Here is a 19,328-nt window from a genome sequence, read left to right as displayed (position 1 = left end):
TGTGTGTGTGTGTGTGTGTGTGTGTGTGTTGGTGTGTGTGTGTGTGAGTGTGAGAGAGAGAGAACAGGCACAGCTCTGTCACACTGTGTCAGTACTGGATTAACACGATAAGATATGCATACAGACTGACAAAGTCAGTGGTTGAACTAGATACAAAGATATGCTCTTAAGCTAGTTGGTCAAAATGTCGACTTCAGGGATGATGTCTTCTTAAAGAGTTCTTGTTTATGTTAATTTACTTAACTTCCCTTCTTTAACATTAAAGCTAGTGGTAGATGAAACACTAAATTTCCATCTTTCTATTTCAAACAAACATAAATCCTCATCATCATTATTGATTGAAGTGCTACTGAATTATTATCAGGCTGGCAGTTACTGAAAAGCCACCCTTGTTGCTAAACATAAATAAATTGATCCACAAGAAAGTAATTGCATATTATATATGCTTCTTGCTGAAAGCAAAACTGGGATGCACATAAAGCTGCACAGTGGCCAAGATGTTTCTGAGCAGCTGTCCAGCCAGCCAGGCTCTCTTGTGGACCGTAGCACTTTGGGTTGGAATAAAAAGAGAAAGCATTCAAAGATGCAGGAATAAACATTAAAAAAACAGACAGAGGCATGTTCACACAAATCAGATTTGTCCAAATTTCTCAGCTCTGTGGCTTGATAAATCCCTGCACCGTGCCGGATACGTGTTTAGCCATCGTTACAAACAAGCCTCAGACAGCTGCTCACACACCATTGAGAGACCAGGGAGTTTAATGAGGATGACCAAAATGCATTCAGAGAGATAATGAGATATATAAAAAATAAGCATGCTTAAACAAGAAATTACTTCAGGAAGCTGGTCAAAAAAAACTTTGATTAACTCTTATAGTCTTATCTCCCTCTTCCTGCTCCCTTGATATACATGTAAAGCCATTCAGGATAATTGGCTAACTTTTAATTTCTTCCTGCATCATGTGGTCTTTGATCCCTGTGGACCAGCGACACAGGGAGTGGTTAGACCTGCTGAATACGCTCTTTCAAAGTCATTCAGAGTAACAAAGTTGTGTGTGACCCCCACTGCAGCAGCCCTGATTATAGGTTGAGTGGGGAGAAGCTCAGTATGGAAGCACATTAAAATCAAATAGCCAGGTGAAAATGTGACTATTGCACCCACTTTTATTGATTAAATAAGAACTTGCCCTGAATGATGGTAAAATATTAGTTGAAACTTATTTTTGTCCAGTGCTTGGACTTGCTTATTAAGTAGAGAGTGGTCTTTGGAGAAAATGAAATTAAAAACAAGAGAAAGAGTTTGTAGGATCACCTCATTCGATGCTGGGCATTATCCCAGAGAGAATAGGCCCATAGGTTTCCTCCAGGTAATCTAAAACTCCGCCTCCTACAACTTAGCAGCACCACCCTGTATAACCATCTTCAAGAGTTTCTTAAGCGACAGGTAAAGACGTTAAGGACTGGATTGTGTCCCCGTTTTAGAAAAGGTCCTGGGAAGTCACCTGGGATTTATTCAGCGTTTTGGACACTTCCGTTTGGCCCATATCCCTGAAGGGATCCATAATTCATAGCTTTGCGTCAAGGATGTCACCACTCTAGCAAGCTAGCATTAAATATTTACCGCAGATCATAAGCTGCAGCCATTGAGGCCTGCCAGTCCCTTTAGGTAGACTGTTTTCAGTCTCAGCATGAACAGGGAATCCCAAATGAGCCCACTGACTGGGGCCGCTTTAATAAATGTCCAGAGACGGATCTCATAAGTCATCATACTATAAATGCTAGATATAGGTAGCTATACGCAGCATACACAGCATATCACTCTATCCAATGCTTTTCCTACATGTCTGAGCTACAAGGAGAGTTTGAGAAGGTTTTGTATATATGTATATGTATATATATATATACACATATATATATACACATATATTCTGTGCTTATGACAATTTTTATATTTTTTATCCCTGTTTGAATTTTTTTCCCAGTTTCTCATCAGCTCTCTTGCTCCCTTAATAAGGCACAGCAGGTATTCAGTTCCCCCACTGATGAGATGAAGGTTAGAATGGAGCAAGTGAATGGAGATGTGGAGTCGGTTAGATTGGAGGAGGAGAGAAAGAGGAGGTCATCAGCTGTGAAACATGGAACATGGCTGAAATGTACACGACAGGGGTTATAGTTTTATAAACAGCGAGAATTACGGTTCTTCTATAGAAAAAACCATTACTTGCAGGGGATCAAATACTTTTTGTCTGTTATTGATAACCAAGGTAGCTGTTATTACCGATTTTGTGCTGCCAATATCTCTGGGAACTTAAACGTCAAAGATAAAAATCAAACTGAAATGTCACAGAGAAAAGATGGTGGGCAGGAGCCACAACCATTTAAATGACACTGATTTGTTTCTCCGGTGGTAGTATTTTTCTGAAAGACCGAGTTTCCCAACTGGTCTGTCTGGTCTTTTTACTTTTGTATAATCATGCCTTTTTAGGACTGTCACAAATGTGCATATTTTTCTGTTTATGAATACATTTCTGCTGTGTGGGTGAGTTTGTTCCCAAATGGGGTTTGGTAGTTGTGTGTCTGGCAGGGTAGATAACCAGATACCACTTCCTCACATGGCCACATTCAGCGCTTGGTGGAATGGATGGAGTGAAGGAGCAAGGGGGACGGAACAGTAGATAGAGGGATAAGGCCAGAGGAAAAGATGTGTGGCGGAAGGCGCCCAGTTGGAACAGGCTATCTACCGCCAGATTGTTGAACAGGCACTGAAAATAAGAAAGTATTGATTGTAAACATACTGTAGTCAGGGGGCTGTAACATCAGGCGACAGAGAAGAGGGAGGAAGATTTCTCCCTCACTGGTTGCTACATTGAAAGTGAAAGTCCAAGAGAGGACTTAATAGAGACAACAAGGCACCAGGTAGACCACCTATAGAACATTTGTTGAAAAAGGGATTAGTGTTTATTTATTCAGCCATCATTTTTGCAGTCGATAAGTAAGATGCTATTGTTTCCTGCCGAAAGTGGTTGGCTGCCCAAAGGCAGGCCACAGGAAGCAGAGGGGTACAAATAGCCAATTAAAAGCCTCGGGTTATTACGCAGAGCTATCATATTTCAGAGCGGACCGTAAGGAGAAGTATGAACAAGGGAGGTTGTCAATAATTCTGCCTTGCTCAGTCAGCACCAACACACTGTTTACACATTGTAAATCGATATACCTAATGCAGCTTGAACAGTGTAATTAAAATGTTTAATGCCCTTTTCAGCTGTGGGATCAAGTGTAGACACACAACCAGACTCCAAACATATTAAGCTCTAATTAGGTAGTCGAACGCAACCTTTGAAAGCTGAAAATGTATTGTTTCGTTTTTTTTCTAAGAAACTTTCTCAGAACTTCTCGATTTTGAAAGATCACAGGAATTTTTTTTTTTTTTTTTTTTTATACATTGTCATTAGGACATGTCCCCCCCATTATCTTCTATATTCAAAATGTCTTAAAATAATTGTACTTTTATTTTTAATTTTTTTCTTGTCTTGTTCCCTCCTTAGTGCTATCACCCTGGACAACACACTGGTTATACTGTCTACAGTGGCACCAGATGCCGGGCGCTACTACGTCCAAGCGGTAAATGACAAGAACGGAGAGAACAAAACCAGCCAGCCCATCACCTTGTCAGTAGAGAGTGAGTAACCAGAATACCGTATACATATGATATATGATATTGTATCAACCGATTATGCCAGGACAGGTGACAAGTGTGGATGCACTGTAAGATTTTGCAACATCGATTGTAAAATGCACATTCTGATCAAGTACTATATTTAATGTATAACATCATAATGCATCATATTTTAGAAACTCACCATGTGTTTGACTGTAAAGTATTTTAAAGTAACTTAAATGTAGTGGGAAAAAAAGTCAATTTTCCTCTAAAAAGTGTAGTAAAGCAGTATGGAATGGAAATACTAAAGTAAAGTACTTTAAAAAAAAAAATCTGAATGCAAGAATTTTACTTGAAATTAAGTATTTTTTACATTGTTGAATTGCTACTCTTACTCAAGTAAAGCAATATACAATGCATATGTAGCCATATTTACACATTTTTGCAAATCTACACACACAGGAAGAAAAAGCTATGGGGATAAGGACACAGACAGAATGTTCTACTGCCAAGTAGTCCTTAATATTCACAAGCATCCTTAGCTGCCACAATAAAAAATGCAAGATACACAAACCAAACCAATTCGGTTGGCTTCAACTCAACAGAGTGATTTATAAGAGGAAACCTAACAGACAGCATCTTATAACATGGTAGACTGGAGTTCAGTGTGGAAGTGAATGAGGACGGTGAGGGTAAGACATTACAGTTGACATCACAAGGGAGCAGAAATAGTCTGGGGTATATATGGAGAACCGTCGCAGAGTTGATTATACGTACCAAAGGGCTAGAACACACACACACACACACACACACACACACACACACAAACACACACACACATTCTTTGATTCAGGTTGGATCGAGAGCCCAGCGGGAGGTCTCAACTTGGCAGGTCTCAGGGAATCATGCCACATATGCACACACAAACACACACCCACACATACACACAATGATGCTGAGATGCTGCTGGGAGAGCCACTGAGGTGTGTGTGTGTGTGTGTGTGTGTGTGTGTGTGTGTGTGTGTGTGTGTGTGTGTGTGTGTGGTAAGTGAGTGAGTGAGTGAGTGAGTGAGTGAGTGAGTGAGTGAGTGAGTGAGTGAGTGAGTGCCTGCATTTTACTGTATGAGCACGTCCGTCTGTATCTGCTACAGCAGCTGTTCCTGCAGCGACACCTCTGACAATGCTTTTCCAATGAACTTCTCTGGCTCCGACAGTACTTGGCTAAGACTTGTTGTAAGGGAAGGTTAAGGTGTTGCTCATGTTATAGTTTCAAGCTTTTTTTAATTTAAGTTTAAAAACTTAATTTTAACCTTAGCAAGATGAATGTTAAACTATTTCTTTAAGTGCACATCTCACCTGGCCGTGGTTTAAGGTGTGTGTGTGTGTCTGGGGGTAGGGGGCACACATGGCCTGTGTACAGCATTTAATGACCCAAGATTGGTAAGATGGACTCATGACAGCCCCTGTAGCTACATTTGACATGTGCAGCCACAAGCGCACTCCCAGGGCATGATGGGATTGACGGATCAGTGTGAATTTATCACAGACATGACACATCTCAAGCAGCACACACTGTGCTCTCACTGCCATGGGCTGTCTGTCTGCATTGCTCACAACACACACACACAATCAAACACACATAAACTTTTTTGCACATGCAGAGTTCTATACACATATGAAAAAGTGTATAAATGTGCACAACAGCCTATTCACTCATTCATCTTTGTGTTTGTCAGGCAGTGTTTTTCTATCCTTGTTTCTGGTTCTCCAGACATCTTATTATACACAGTCAGTGCGCTGTCCCGCCCTATTCGGCACATCTCCCTGTCACAACTTGGATACATTGTGCATTGGTCAGTTTCAATATGTCACATCAATGAGAACCCACAGAGTGCACTGGGTGAAAAATAAATATATAGGACACCCCCTGTTAGCACATTCTGTCTGCAACAAACATATCTATCAAGAGAATTGCTCTCTGCTTAACCTCTCCATGCATGTGTGTTTTTGTTGGTATGTGTGTGTGGCGACCTGTTTGTCTGTTTGTCTAGATGTTGGAGGTCCAGCAGACCCTATTGCCCCCACCATCATCATCCCTCCCAGGAACACTAGCGTGGTTACAGGCACCTCGGAGGTCACAATGGAGTGTGTTGCCAACGCCAGGTAAACATCTTGTTCCTGCAAGGTCATAGATCAGTTTGTCAACGGGTCAGTTCCCTCAAATCATTGAAGATAACAGGATAAAATTGTAATTGCGGTGAAAGTTTTCTTTGGATTATCTAACAACCTTGATTTTGGAAAGAGATTTTTCAACAACAACAAATTCTAATTGCTGTTAGCCCCATTGCTGTGTATTAGGTCAGAGACCAATTCCACAAAACCTGGTAAAATAAAACCCCAACTCTCCACAGAGCTGGATACAGCTAGTAGAAATTACTCTTTAATCCACTGTGCATACACCTGGTGCACATGTTTCAATTTTGTATTTGTCAGAAGTTGGTAAATCATAATGCTAATAATAGTTTATAATTCATACATACACTGCACTGGACAAATACCCATCTTAAGTAATGTTAGATTTTTTTTCTGTGTTTTGAATGATAATTGTACTTGATTCCAATACGTTCATCTTGTTTTGCATGTTTTTGTAGATGCAAGTATTCTTGGAATATGCAGTATTACTACTTAACTAATTTTAATTCAATTCTATTTTAATTAGTATCAAATCATAACAAGAGTTATCTCAAGGCACATTACAGATACAGTGGGTCTAGACCACACTATAATTTACAGAGACCCATCAATTCCAGTAATTCCCCCAAGAGAAAACATTTAGTGTGACAGTGGCGAGGGAAAACATCGGACAGATCCAGGCTCTTGCTGGGCGGTGTCTGACGGTGCCAGTTGGGGTAAAATGAACAATGGCAATATTAGTCACATTGAAAATATGGAATAATGGATAGATGGATAATAGAACTATGGACTGAAATAGTAGTTTTAGTAGTTCATGGCGTAGCAGGGCACTGCAGGGCGTTACAGGGTACTGCAGGGCATAGCAGGGTCCTTTGATTCATGAAATAATCAGTTTGCATTGACAACAGTTGGCATAATCTCAGCCCATAAACAGACATTTTTTTATATTTCAGTACCCAATGAAGGAGATGTACCACATTGGGCCAGTGTGCAAGAACCAAAATAGATTTTTCATTAAACACAGAAATAAATTGTCAGTGAGACCCTATGATTGAAACACATCTGCAACTCTGCTTTTCCCTCTAGGCCTCTTATTAAGCTGAGTATCTCATGGCGTAAGAACGGTGTGTTGGTGACCAGCGGGTTGAGCGACTTTAACCGCAGGCTGACCATCCTCAGTCCCGTGGTGAGCGATGCCGGCTTCTACGAGTGTGAGGCCATTCTCCGCAGCAGCAGTGTGCCCTCAGTCAGCGCTGGGGCTTATCTGCATGTCCTAGGTAAGAATTAAAAGATGGCTTTTAATATTGAGGCTATTTGAACACCATCCTACAAATAGTGGTTTTATGTAAACAATCATTTAAAGGGTTGAAGTTGTGAAAATGCATGAATATTTGGTACTGGTGATCAAGACTGAAAGTGGAAAATAATATATAATTTTAAAATGCCTATATTATGAAAAAATCCCTTTTTCTGGAATTTGGGGTGTTGTTTTGTGTCTCTGGTGCTTCCACACACCCATCCATGCTGTTTTGAGTGAGATAGAGGTTTCTGAATGTATCCTGCCTTCAGTTTCCGGGTGAGCTGGTCAAAATCGGTCTAAGTATTTAGACAAGTACCCACCAAGTGCAGCAGTTATTTTGTTGTTATTGATTCGGAAGCACCAGTTTTGGAGACACCATGTCGAGGACCATGGAAAGTGTTCTGTTATTGGCTGTTAAGACAAGCACAAAACACTCCATCGTGTCCCAGCCGCAGAGGACAAAAAAACAGCATGGGTTGTAACACGTTATAATGCTCGCCTAGCTGCTAGCATGGAACTCCCTCACACTCTGCAACTGACAAGCTACCATTACTTACTGCGCATGTGCGACTCCCAAAAAAGATGGTACAGCGATGAGATGCCTCACTCAGTGGCTAAAACAGAGAGCTCAACACACAGGGTGAAAAGAAGAAAAAATATGGTGTTTTCTGAAAATTAAACCACATAAACCTATTCTGGTACAACCTCTAAATACAATTATGAACCTGAAAATGGGCATAATAGGAGCACTTTAAGGCATTGTTTTTTCCGTCTTCTAAGGACATTGAATCCATTTTTTTAACAGGATGAACAAGGGCACTGCATTACAAGTACTATTTTAGACATTGGACGCTGAGGACAGAAACACATTTCACTTCTAACCCGTGGTCCTTTTCTGCACGTCTCTTTTTCTTGTCTTCAGCTATCCTATCCTAGTTAAAGGCCAAAAAAGCCCCCCAAAATAATCTTTAAAAAAATGAGTGAAAGAGCAAACATTAAGGAAATGTGCTCCAAGTCCACATCTAAATGACTTGATGGGAAAGCATCAGTATCTTTGCTGCTGCTAAGTCAGAATTGGCTCATCATTCTTTTCACCACGTTTTGATATTGTGTTTTGATATTTGCATCACTTACAGTACGTCAATGTTTGTGCTCTGCTTTTTGTCCTTAAGGTTCACGTACATTTTTAATATATACAATATATATATTTTCCAACCAGCTACATACATCAGTCAAATATGTGGGAGGTAAATTAGCGTTTAGGTTTGAACGTTCAACCAAAAATGCTGGCATAGAATTGATTAAAAAAAATATTACAATTCTTGCTATATGAACCTTTCAAAGCTATAGCTGTAAAGTCATGAGGCAGTGAGTGGAACGTGTTATTGATTTTAAAAGGAGAAAGCTAATGGCTGGCCTCAAGAAACTGTTTAATAGCATTGCTTGAGTCAATTTCATTCCACCCCACTGAAACACTTTGATGTTTTCAAGGTTGTAATGTGATTCAAAGGACAAGGTGTGGTGAACTTTTCCCTTGATACAGCTAACCGAGCCTCCCCCGCCCCCACGAGTTTGAAAGACACATTTTAAACTGTTGGTTATGGTATAACAATTACTGATGTCTGTAGTCAAAATACTGTATCGGCACATTATTGTCAGCTGCTATATGAGTAGTTTGCCTCCATGAGCAATGCATTTCAAAGCATATATATTTAAAGTTTAAGATATTTTTTCTCTAGTGTTATCAACTCGCACGTTTTTAATTTAGGTTTTTAAGATGTTGCACGGTATCACAAAGGTACTTGGTGAGCTGGGGTGATTACAGCTGCAGGTTGGCAAACATGCATCTTTTTTTATCAATGTGTCATCCTGTCTTTCCTTTTCTCTTTGTCCCTCAGAACCACCACAGTTTATAAAGGAGCCGGAAAAACACATCACAGCTGAGATGGAGAAGGTGGTGGACATTCCCTGTCAGGCACGAGGTGATCAACGTGTATGAATATGTGTACATTTCAGTGCAAACATGTCAGAGTATGATTAATAATCCCTGTCATAAAACAGCTTAATTCAACAATTTATTAAATAAAATGTATTTTTGTGATTTTAAACTGAAGAATGCAACGGAAAAGTGAAGCTTGACTTGCTGTCTCTCAACCCACTCTCTCGCCCTCTGCAGGAGTGCCCCAGCCAGACATTGTGTGGTACAAGGATGCTTTGCCCATCAACCCAGTGAAGATGCCCAGGTACAGGGTGCTGGTGGGAGGCAGCCTTCAGGTCAACGGCCTTCTCCCCGATGACACCGGGATGTTCCAGTGCTTTGCCAGAAATTCTGCAGGAGAAGTTCAGACCAACACATACCTGGCTGTTACCAGTGAGTGCTCAAGCAGCTCTTGTCATGGTTTTACACAGATTATTACTGCTATTAAAGTACAATGTGTTGTGTTAAAATTCAGAATGAGCCTCATTTTATAGAATACTGTTGAATCATCACACAGCTCTCTCAAGCCCCTTGCCAAATTCAGAAAAGACCAGGGATAATTGCTTACAAAAATGGGATCAATTCAAACCTGTAGGGAGAATAGTATGAGCAATTCGGGTCTTTAAATGGAATTCTGTAGACTCCTGCAATTTCTTCTTTAATAATGCTTGCAACTTAGAAGATTAAACAATCTCATTTGAACTTTTTTTGTGGTCAATCATATTATAATGTTATATTAATATATTTATTAAAATATCTCAGCCATACTAGCAGCTCTAGCAATCGCAGTGTCATACAGTTGGTTCACCCGTGTTCTAGACTGAAATATCTTACCCACTATCAAATAGATTGCCATGGAATCATATTCATGGCAATCCCAGACGTTGTAGCCTACAGTACCTACTACAACACCAAATACCTACAAAACTAAGGACGTTCCCATCAGCCTCAATGCTAACATCAGCATGTTAGCATTATTGTTATGCTCATCTTAGCATGATGTTGTTAGCATTTAGCACCATGTATGGGACAGCCTCACAGAGCCGTCAGCATGGCTTTAGGCTCTTGTTATTTAAAGAAGAATGCTGTCTATCAGCATCATTTTTAGCAATTTCACAATTGTTAATCGCCTGTGCAAGCTACACATAACAGCAATTAGGTGGAGGCAGGCGATCAAAAACACAGCAGCATGAAACAAATAGATCTACAAACACCTGAAACTGGCTATGTACAGTATGTCAGCAAAATAACTATTCCTACTCATCTTACAAGGACCTGGCATACTACTACATAAACTACTGTGATCAATGCAAGGATCACTGGATGAAAACTGGTTGCTCCTTTTTTTGCTGAAAACCGAGAAAGATTACAATGAGCTTTACCTAGAAGACAAGGTCATACAAAAAGTGGATTTACCTATAATAATAAAATGTCCTCTTGTTTCTAATACAGTTTGTTTCCTAGGAAATATAAAGTAGGTCATATATTGTTGTTATGATAGGAATGTAATCGCAACACAGTGGTGTTATATATTGGGGTGTTGTAGTCAGGTAAGTAATTGCAAATGATGGGAGCCCAATTAGTCAAGATATCAATCATCACTGATTGTCTGAACGTATCTTAGAGAAAATGTATTATTGTGCAGATACAAACTTCTATCACATGTATTATTTAGTTTTTCAGATATATGTGAAAGTGTGTATGGACATATATATGTTGCATTTTACTCTGTCGTTGACACCGTGTTTTAAATATGCGGACTTCTCTTATATAAACTAATAAGCCCTACAATGTTTAGTTTACATTACTACAAAAAAGACTCAAACTTAACAGCATGTGTGCTGCCTATCTCTTATCACCTATTTGTCTGTTGATTTGTAGATAGAATTTGAAAATCCCTGCTAATTTTACTCTCACGGTGCATCTCTTAGGCAGGTTTCTGACATCTAATTTTCTTCACTTTGACTTAAGTCCACGTTGCACCTTATCAGAATTCATGACATTCTCTCTCACTTTCTCACCCCTTCCATCCCTATCTCTCTCTCTCTTTCTCTCACTGACATTGTCTCCTCTTCTTTGCTCTCTTCTTCTTCTAGATCTCATCTTATGTATCAGCTCCCTTTTCCTTAACACATTCATGTCCCCATTTCTTCTTCTGTCCAACTCCCTGTGTCCTTAGAGCAACACTGCTTCCTGACAAACTTCCCTCCTCCCTATTTGCTCTTTGAAACAGTATAATTTTCTGTCATCCTGTAAAAGCTTTGATTTATTGCATGTCACAAAAAGGGATTTTAGTTATCTACATATTGCCTTCTCTTTCTGAGACTCTCCCTCTGTAATTTTCCCTCCTCCTCCTCTCTATATCCTCTATCTCTGTGGGTGCAAAAAATAGACTGGCAGCAGACAGTTGTGGCACCAAGGTGAAGGCTGTGTCGATCTGTGAAGAATTAGCGAGACAAAGCGTTAATTTAACACTGCAGCAGGCTAGTGCTTGCTTAAGAAAATTGCATTAAGAGAGGTTTTGCCATAGACATTTATTCTCTGACCTCTATAACCCTCTTACCTTTTCTCTCTTACTGAGCTCTCTCTTTATTGTGTGTGTGCATGTGTCTGTCTGTCTGTCTGTCTGACTGTCTGTCTGTGTGTGTGTGTGTGTGTGTGTGTGTGTGTGTGTGTGTGTGTGTGTGTGTGTGTGTGTGTGTGTGTGTGTGTGTGTGTGTGTGTGTGTGTGTGTGTGTGTGTGTGTGTGTGTGTGTGTGTGTGTGTGTGTGTGTGTGTGTGTGTGTGTATTTGTGTTTGTGTTTGTGTGTGTGTGTGTGTATGTGTGTATTTGTGTTTGTGTTTGTGTTTGTGTTTGTTTCCCCTCAGGCATTGCCCCGAATATCACGGCCGGACCCTCAGACAGCACTGTGATTGACGGCATGTCAGTCATTCTGCACTGCGAGACATCTGGAGCTCCGAGACCGGCTATCACTTGGCAAAAAGGTCTCTGTTACCGAGATGCACGCTGACACACCTACGGATTTTGATATCTGTTATCTATTACACATAGGACCATCGATGGCTCAACAAATAAAGCCTGATTGGATTCCATGTTTGGATCCCAATAGGAGATCAGGGAAACACTGTCCTTTTCTTTTCTCACAATCCCGTGTTCCTAAATGCCTCCTTATGTCTTTCTTCTTCTATTCTGTCTACCATTTCTCTATTTATGTACGCATGCCCTCTCTCATCTGTTTCTTTCTCTTCAACCTGTTCACACACTTAAGGTGAGCGTGTATTGGCCAGTGGTTCGGTCCAGCTGCCCAGGTTCACCCTGCTCGAGTCTGGTAGCCTGCTCATCTCCCCCTCACACATCTCAGATGCCGGGACCTACACTTGCATGGCAAGCAACTCCAGGGGCATCGACGAGGCATCTGCTGACCTTGGGGTCTGGGGTGAGTGTGCAGGGTTAGATGGTCGAGGCCTTTCACATCCTTTTAAAGAATATACATGCCTGATCTAGTGTGTTGTAAAAGATATCCTTCTCAAGCATCCATATGTGGCAAAAACAGAAAACTAACAGTGGTGGAGTTTTATTGAAAGGCATGTTAAATGAGGTCATGCCGAATAATAATAATGCTCAACTCTATTCCTTCAGATAAAAAAGCACTCTTCTGTGCAGGTTTGGAGTCACCATTGAGGTTTTTTTTCTAAAAGAAAGAAACAAAATACAAAACAGCAGCACATCATTTCAACTGGAATGAGTTTTCTGAAATTTGTTTGTCATGATTTTCTTTTTCTAATATTGTTTTCAGGAAGGGTATTTTTGTTGCCTGTTTTTTCTTCCCTTATATTTTCCTCATCTCCCGCCCTGTGCCGTCTCCTTTGTTTCCACAGCTCGCACTCGGATTACCTCCCCCCCACAGGACCAGAGTGTTATCAAAGGAACAAAAGCCATTATGGCCTGTGGAGTCACACATGACCCCAGTGTGACTGTCAGGTAACACTACATTAACATACGTAGAAGTATTAATTAAGTGCAGTTCATTTGTGAAACATATTTTTTAGAAGAGGTGTCATAACATGCTTCACAATAAAAGACAAAAGCAAAAAAGTAAAAATATAGGCACAATGAAAGGGAAAAATGAAACAAAGGGAAGTTAAAATCGGTAGGTCTTGAGCTGCGTTATTCTATATTTTATTTTTTATCAACTGATAACATGACCTAATTCAACAATGTGTTAGTAGCCCAATGGTTTTTATTTAAGGCTAACTCATTTCCAGGGCACAGTAGTTTTCAGCAAATATTAATCAAGCAAGTGTAAATAGTGAGTTTGTTGGGGACTATTTTCAGCCATGTACATGATGTACATGTATATGGGATTGATTTCACCCCCCAGTGTTTCTCATTGATGTGTTTTTAATTGTTTTTGGACAACAATGAAGCACTGTGGCGCAGAGGAATATCTTAGTTTTTGGCAATATTTGTTAGTAGGATACATTCTTTGTTGGTTTTGATCTTTTCATGGGATTATATGACAATACAAACATTATAAAATGTTGCCAGCTGACACTATCAAACTTCCAAAAAGAATGAATTTCAAAGTAAAGGGACCTCAAAGCCATAGTATCCTTTGGTTCAACCAACAAGCCTTTGGGTGACCTGACCATGCACACACATTTTAAATTGGATTCTGAATTTGATAGGGAGTCAGATTTGATAGATGCCACATGAAAACTTTTAAAGGACCTGTTCTAAAGCCTTGTAGTTGCAATGTGGACCACTTGCAAGATATTTTGGGATGTCTTGCTAAGGCAGCTGAAAAGGGAGTTACAGTAGTCTAGATGGAGTCCATAGAAATCTGTGTGCCGTTGTTTTCATGTTTCTGTGTATTTGTTATCTTTGTCAAAGTGAACACCTAATTAAGCCATTTCAGGCTACAGATCTGTTAATGAAGATGCTTCAACGTTAGTTATTAGTTGCTGTATTTTTTTTAAAAACCTTTGGTTGTTAGTTATTTACTACCCTGAGCGCAAGGTATTTATTATATAACTCTATCGTGTTGAATCTTCTGTGTTCGATTGAATGGAGTGAAACACATAAATGCATGCATTGCAATAAATAGACTAAGCAAGCACACAAAGCTTTGTGCCCACATGGTAACCTAGCCATGCAGTTTAGACAAAGCAAACACCTACACATGATTGTTGACTAATAAAGTGCATGTATGCCATTAGAAGATTGTTGTTCTCACATACCTGCAGCTTACAATTGCATTCCAAACCAGTGCAACACACACCCCTCACAACAGACATTTACTGAACTCCAAGCTTGTAGCTGACATCAGTAGCAATCAATAGACCATTCTGTCGCTTTCTACTCTAGAAAAAAGCTTACATCTGACGCGTCGTTTGAGCTGTGCAGTTTTGATGAGTGAATTTGGCTTTTGAATGCCGCCGGTAGCAACTATGATAAGCATGCAGGGCAGCTCTGATGGCGAGTTTGAAGAGACAGAGGAGAAAGATGAAATGCCTCACTAATAACATTTTCTTTTCAGAATGGGAAACAAATAAAAGACAAGCAAAACCTCAGTTTACTTTTTGCATTACTGTCACAAAGAGTTAACCTACCATCTAAAGCTGACGTAAATGTGTACATACTAGTTCACATCCCACCATGTGGGAACTAAACAATGCAAGTCAGGTTCTGGAAATCTGGTAAAAAGGATCCTTTGGATTTGTGCATGTATTCAATTGGGCATTAAAGAAACGTTAAGAATGTGCTTTAACTTACTACGGTGTGCTTATTAGTCAATAAGCTTAATTTGCCTTCAGTTATTCATGCAGTTTAACCTCATTTTGTGCCGCCTACAAATAAAACTTGTTTGTTCAGTTCCACTGGCTGACTCTGTATGCAATCAAGCTACTTCTAAAATTAATTTCACATTCAGTTTGAACACACCTCTAATTTATTTCTGTCTATTATGGCTGTTCTTCATAACATTTTAGATTTGGGAATTTCAGGTTATGGCTAGAACAATGGCACAAAGATTGCAGAACAAGGGGACTACTTTCTGCATAGTATTTGAGATGTTTTCTGTTTAATTAAATCTTAAAAATTAAGCTGTAGGTTGCTTACCCTCCTTGCCCTGTTTCACATTGCTTAAGTACGCATTTCCCAAATCTCTAAAACGGAGGTGTTCAGTAATGGGAAAGAAATGTGAATAACACCCAGGATGACAAAAAACACAATTTCCCTTTTAAAAGGGAGTATATAATGCAACTAAACATTGTCAGTTTGTGTAAACATATCGACTGATACTGTTGAAAGAATAAAAATGCAGCAGATGGTAATGACGTTAATGACAAAACCAATAACTGGCCCGCTGACTGGTGATTTTGCATTCCAGGCATGTCTGGGAAAAAGAGGGCTCGGTGATCAATGTCCAGTCCATCCCCCGCATGCGGCTGGAGGCAGACGGCACCCTGCACATCTCCCAAACCTGGTCAGGTGACATAGGCACATACACGTGCAGAGTCACCTCTGTTGGCGGCAACGACTCCCGCAGCGCACACCTCCGTGTCAGGTAACTACCGTCGCAATTCATCACTTGCCTGGCTTTCTATTTACTTCTTTTTTTTCTTTTCTTTCTCACTTTCTTGTTTCATCAGTATTCTCCAGTGCAAAGACACAGGAAGGAACATGTTCTTTGAGGCAGGACAGCGCATACACAGGCACACACATACACGTGCACACCCTCACAAGTGGCGCCCCCAGAAATATTTCATAGGGGTAGCCAGATGGAGGCACACCTGACTCACACACATGCAAGTTCCAGACGTTCACGCTTTCCACTACCAACCTTTTTCCTGCCATTCTGCCTGTTCTTATTGACACCTCTAACCCATTTCCACTTCCTCCTTCACCTCATCACCTCTCCTGTCCTCATTCTCACCCGACATACTTTCAGCCCCAGGGGACCACTGTGAGACTGCACACTCATTCTCACACAAACACTTCTGTCTTGTTTTTGTCATCTCAAATCTCCTCTTTCTCCAAATCTATTCCTGCTGTTGTTGTACTTTGACACAGTGCGTCAATGCAGCAAGGGTAAATTGAATATGAATGAGACGTCTAACTTTCTGTTTGCCAAACTGACTGACTGATTGTTTGTGTCTTTTTTTGTCCGCATATCAGCCGTCTTGTTGGCTGGCTGCCTTTTGACTGAGTTACTGCCTGCATTCCTTCATTGCTATAGGGTTTATCTATCAATCTGTCTGTGCTTATCTGAATTTATGGCTGAATGAATTAATGATCCCCAGCTTTGGCCTCATTTATTTCTGTCTTTGTCTCTGCATTTTCTTCTTTCCTATCTGTCTCCTTATGCCTTTCAATCCAACCCCCCCTCCGGTGATATCTATCTTCTTTTGTTTGCCTGTGTCCATCTTGACAAGGAACCGTCTTTACTGTCTTGTCTTGCCACATTTCATCACCTGTCTAACTGATTTCTTGGTAGTAAAACATTCAGCTTTACTTCAGATTTGTACAAGAGACGTTCAGAGAAGACAGAAATGCTCTGTAACTCTCTGTCCCCGCGGAGGATTTGCTGTGATAGGAGAGATTCTTTTATTTATTGAAGTTGTCCTGATGTTCCCTGCAGGCAGCTGCCCCATGCCCCAGAGAACCCTACGGCCGTGCTAAGCACATCTGAAAAAAGAGCCATCGACCTGGCCTGGGCCAAGCCTTTTGATGGCAACAGTCCCCTCATACGTTACATCCTGGAGGTTTCTGAGAACAGTAAGTCACAAAATATCTATTCTTTTCCTGTCATACATCAAATTGTATCCATGTCTACCTTCTGTGCTTTGTACCATTTTTGTCAGTTTACACAAAATTGTATATGATGAGTTAGGTCTGGGGGAGATCAACATTACAGCAACGAGTAAAAAAGATGTTGAATATTGCTAGTTTAGATTTTTTATATTCATGTAGCCAGGCTTCGATGATGTTAATGTGTTCCCAGGGATCTTAAATGCAAAGCAAATACATCAAAGAACTTGAAAAAGAATTTAAAAGCATAATCAATAAGACTGATTAAGAATGTCCATCATTGCCTTTAATCTCAAGTTGGACGTGTAAGCTACTCTACATTCTGTCACTTTACAGCTCTGCATGTAACAAGTACAGTATGTAGAGCTAGGCAATATGGAGAACATCTAACATATTTTTGACCAAATACATTGATAATGTTATTGCGGCTAAATGGTTATTATTATAACTTTTGGTGCTTTTACAAAATATTAACACAGTGAGAGATTTGATGAATAATTACCAATAATGTGCATACCATGACAAAGTGGGTAAAATCAAATAATGAAACAGCTAGTAAGTCTGATAAGTTCAGAAAATTACATCACTTCACTGTAATGCAGCCTCTAAAACCAGGAAAAGTCAACACTTGATGATTTCTAGCCTGATATATCAATGTGAATATAATATCCATTTATTGCCCAGCCCTACAAGTATGTTCAACTTAAAAGGACAAACTGAAGACTGTCTTGGGCTTAAATCTGCTGCGGGTTGTGCCTTTGCTTCCTTTTTTCAGCATGACTTGTTTCATTTGATGAATTTGAATTTTAAATTGTGACCTGCCGTGACAAAGTGATTGTAGGCATGAAGAGAAAATCCCTTCTGAATATAATGTAATTGCTAGAAATGTTTGACTCCTTCCTTACAAAATGTTACATTTTATGGGATGTTAAGGTGAATGGTTAGCATAATGAACAAGAAATGTGTACATGTGGGACAAGGTGTTAAACTAGATTTTCTTTGTTCTAGACGCTCCCTGGGCCATCCTGCTGGCCAATATTGAGCCGGAGTCCACAGCAGTGACGGTCAATGGCTTGATCCCTGCGCGCTCCTATCAGTTCCGCCTCTGTGCCGTTAATGATGTGGGGAAGGGGCAGTTCAGCAAGGAGACGGAGCGGTGAGCTAAAGACAGATCCTATAACTTTCCTACCACTCCACATCAGCAATGTAACAATGTGGCTGTCCCTTTTACCCGGGTTTTACAAAATAGAGAAATACAGAATGCCAGTATACAGAGTTTTACAGTACAGTAGCTAGGCCTCCAAGCTATACTTTTTCCATCCAATTTTCCAAGGATATTTTAATTAAAAACCGACCAAAACATTCTTCTACGGAACTGTCATTTAATTGCCAATAACAATGATACATCTTAGAAATGTCAAAAAACAAAAACCTGCTGATTTTTCTTGTTATTGTATAATACGTTGTGTTCAATAAATCCGTTTCCTAGACAACCAGTTTGACTTCAGTCAAGAGTCTGTAAAGAAGGATATACGTGTAAGCCTACCAAAGCGGATACACACACACAAACACCTGTAAACACACATTTACACACATTCTGAAAGCTTCAGGAGGGATTAAGGTTTGAGGCGACATTAGGTTTGGCCTCTCTGCAGCCTCAAGCACTCATTTCTCCCTCTATCCCTTCCTCCCTCCCTCCCTCCCTTGCTTCCTCCACTAGTCTGTCACGCTCTCTCATGCTGCCAGCTCCCTAGCCAGAAGAGAGCCACAGGGGGGCTCCGTCTGTGTGTTGCAGGGGGGCTGGCACCGTACGCTCTGTGACGCCATTTGGTACTTAGTCACCGCCACTGATCTCACTCCCATCTCTCAAATGCATCTTCTCCCTAGACACTCGTGGTGTTTTGTCAGGATAAATACACAGCATTTACGTGACTGAATTAAACTGATGTTTAGCTTTAATTAGACATGCTTAATGTCTGTTACATTACTACAAAGCTTCATGCTTTTCGTTTTAAATAAACTAAAGCTGTGTTCAAGGTGATTTCCAGATAAAAAAAATATTTTTATTCCTATTTCTCAATGCCCTCTCCCTTATCTCTGCATGTATGTTTTATTTGTTTGTGTGTGTGTGTGTCCTGCAGTGTCTCTCTCCCAGAAGAGCCCCCCAGTGCTCCTCCTCAAAACGTCATTGCTAGCGGCCGGACCAACCAGTCCATCATGATCCAGTGGCAGCCTCCGTTGGAAAGCCACCAGAACGGCATACTAAGGGGCTACACCATCCGGTAAGTTCTCATCTGCTTATTATGGCCATGTTGGTTTTAGTTGATTTCATTTTTAATTGTTGACATTAAGAATGAAGGATTTTTGCTTTTAGTATGAACACATA

At 40.3% G+C, this 19,328-nt stretch overlaps 1 protein-coding gene and 1 long non-coding RNA gene across 6 annotated transcripts in view; one reads left to right on the top strand and one right to left on the bottom strand.

The window, feature by feature from the left end:
- Window positions 1–9,652, bottom strand: part of LOC116671065 (uncharacterized) — a 24,015-nt gene extending 14,363 nt beyond the window's left edge. Inside the window, exons 1-2 of the long non-coding RNA XR_004327181.1 lie at window positions 9,643–9,652; window positions 7,367–7,447 (exon numbers count right to left, since the gene is read on the bottom strand). This is a non-coding gene — a long non-coding RNA (uncharacterized LOC116671065). The remainder of the gene's footprint in view (window positions 1–7,366; window positions 7,448–9,642) is intronic.
- sdk2b (sidekick cell adhesion molecule 2b) overlaps window positions 1–19,328 on the top strand; it is a 257,788-nt gene that overhangs the window by 200,254 nt on the left and 38,206 nt on the right. For all 5 annotated transcript variants that reach the window (XM_032501974.1, XM_032501972.1, XM_032501971.1 and 2 more), the window contains exons 5-16: window positions 3,546–3,679; window positions 5,710–5,821; window positions 6,938–7,128; window positions 9,050–9,133; window positions 9,328–9,522; window positions 11,998–12,114; window positions 12,399–12,566; window positions 13,009–13,111; window positions 15,522–15,698; window positions 16,773–16,909; window positions 17,951–18,098; window positions 19,084–19,224. In XM_032501974.1, coding sequence (XP_032357865.1) covers window positions 3,546–3,679; window positions 5,710–5,821; window positions 6,938–7,128; window positions 9,050–9,133; window positions 9,328–9,522; window positions 11,998–12,114; window positions 12,399–12,566; window positions 13,009–13,111; window positions 15,522–15,698; window positions 16,773–16,909; window positions 17,951–18,098; window positions 19,084–19,224 — 1,707 coding nt within the window. The remainder of the gene's footprint in view (window positions 1–3,545; window positions 3,680–5,709; window positions 5,822–6,937; window positions 7,129–9,049; window positions 9,134–9,327; window positions 9,523–11,997; window positions 12,115–12,398; window positions 12,567–13,008; window positions 13,112–15,521; window positions 15,699–16,772; window positions 16,910–17,950; window positions 18,099–19,083; window positions 19,225–19,328) is intronic.

The sequence above is a fragment of the Etheostoma spectabile genome, chromosome 21 (assembly GCF_008692095.1).
Source record: "Etheostoma spectabile isolate EspeVRDwgs_2016 chromosome 21, UIUC_Espe_1.0, whole genome shotgun sequence".
In the NCBI taxonomy this organism is placed as follows: domain Eukaryota; kingdom Metazoa; phylum Chordata; class Actinopteri; order Perciformes; family Percidae; genus Etheostoma; species Etheostoma spectabile.
The sequence above is the reverse complement of the archived record's forward strand: the minus strand, read 5'-3'. Positions and strand labels throughout refer to the sequence as shown.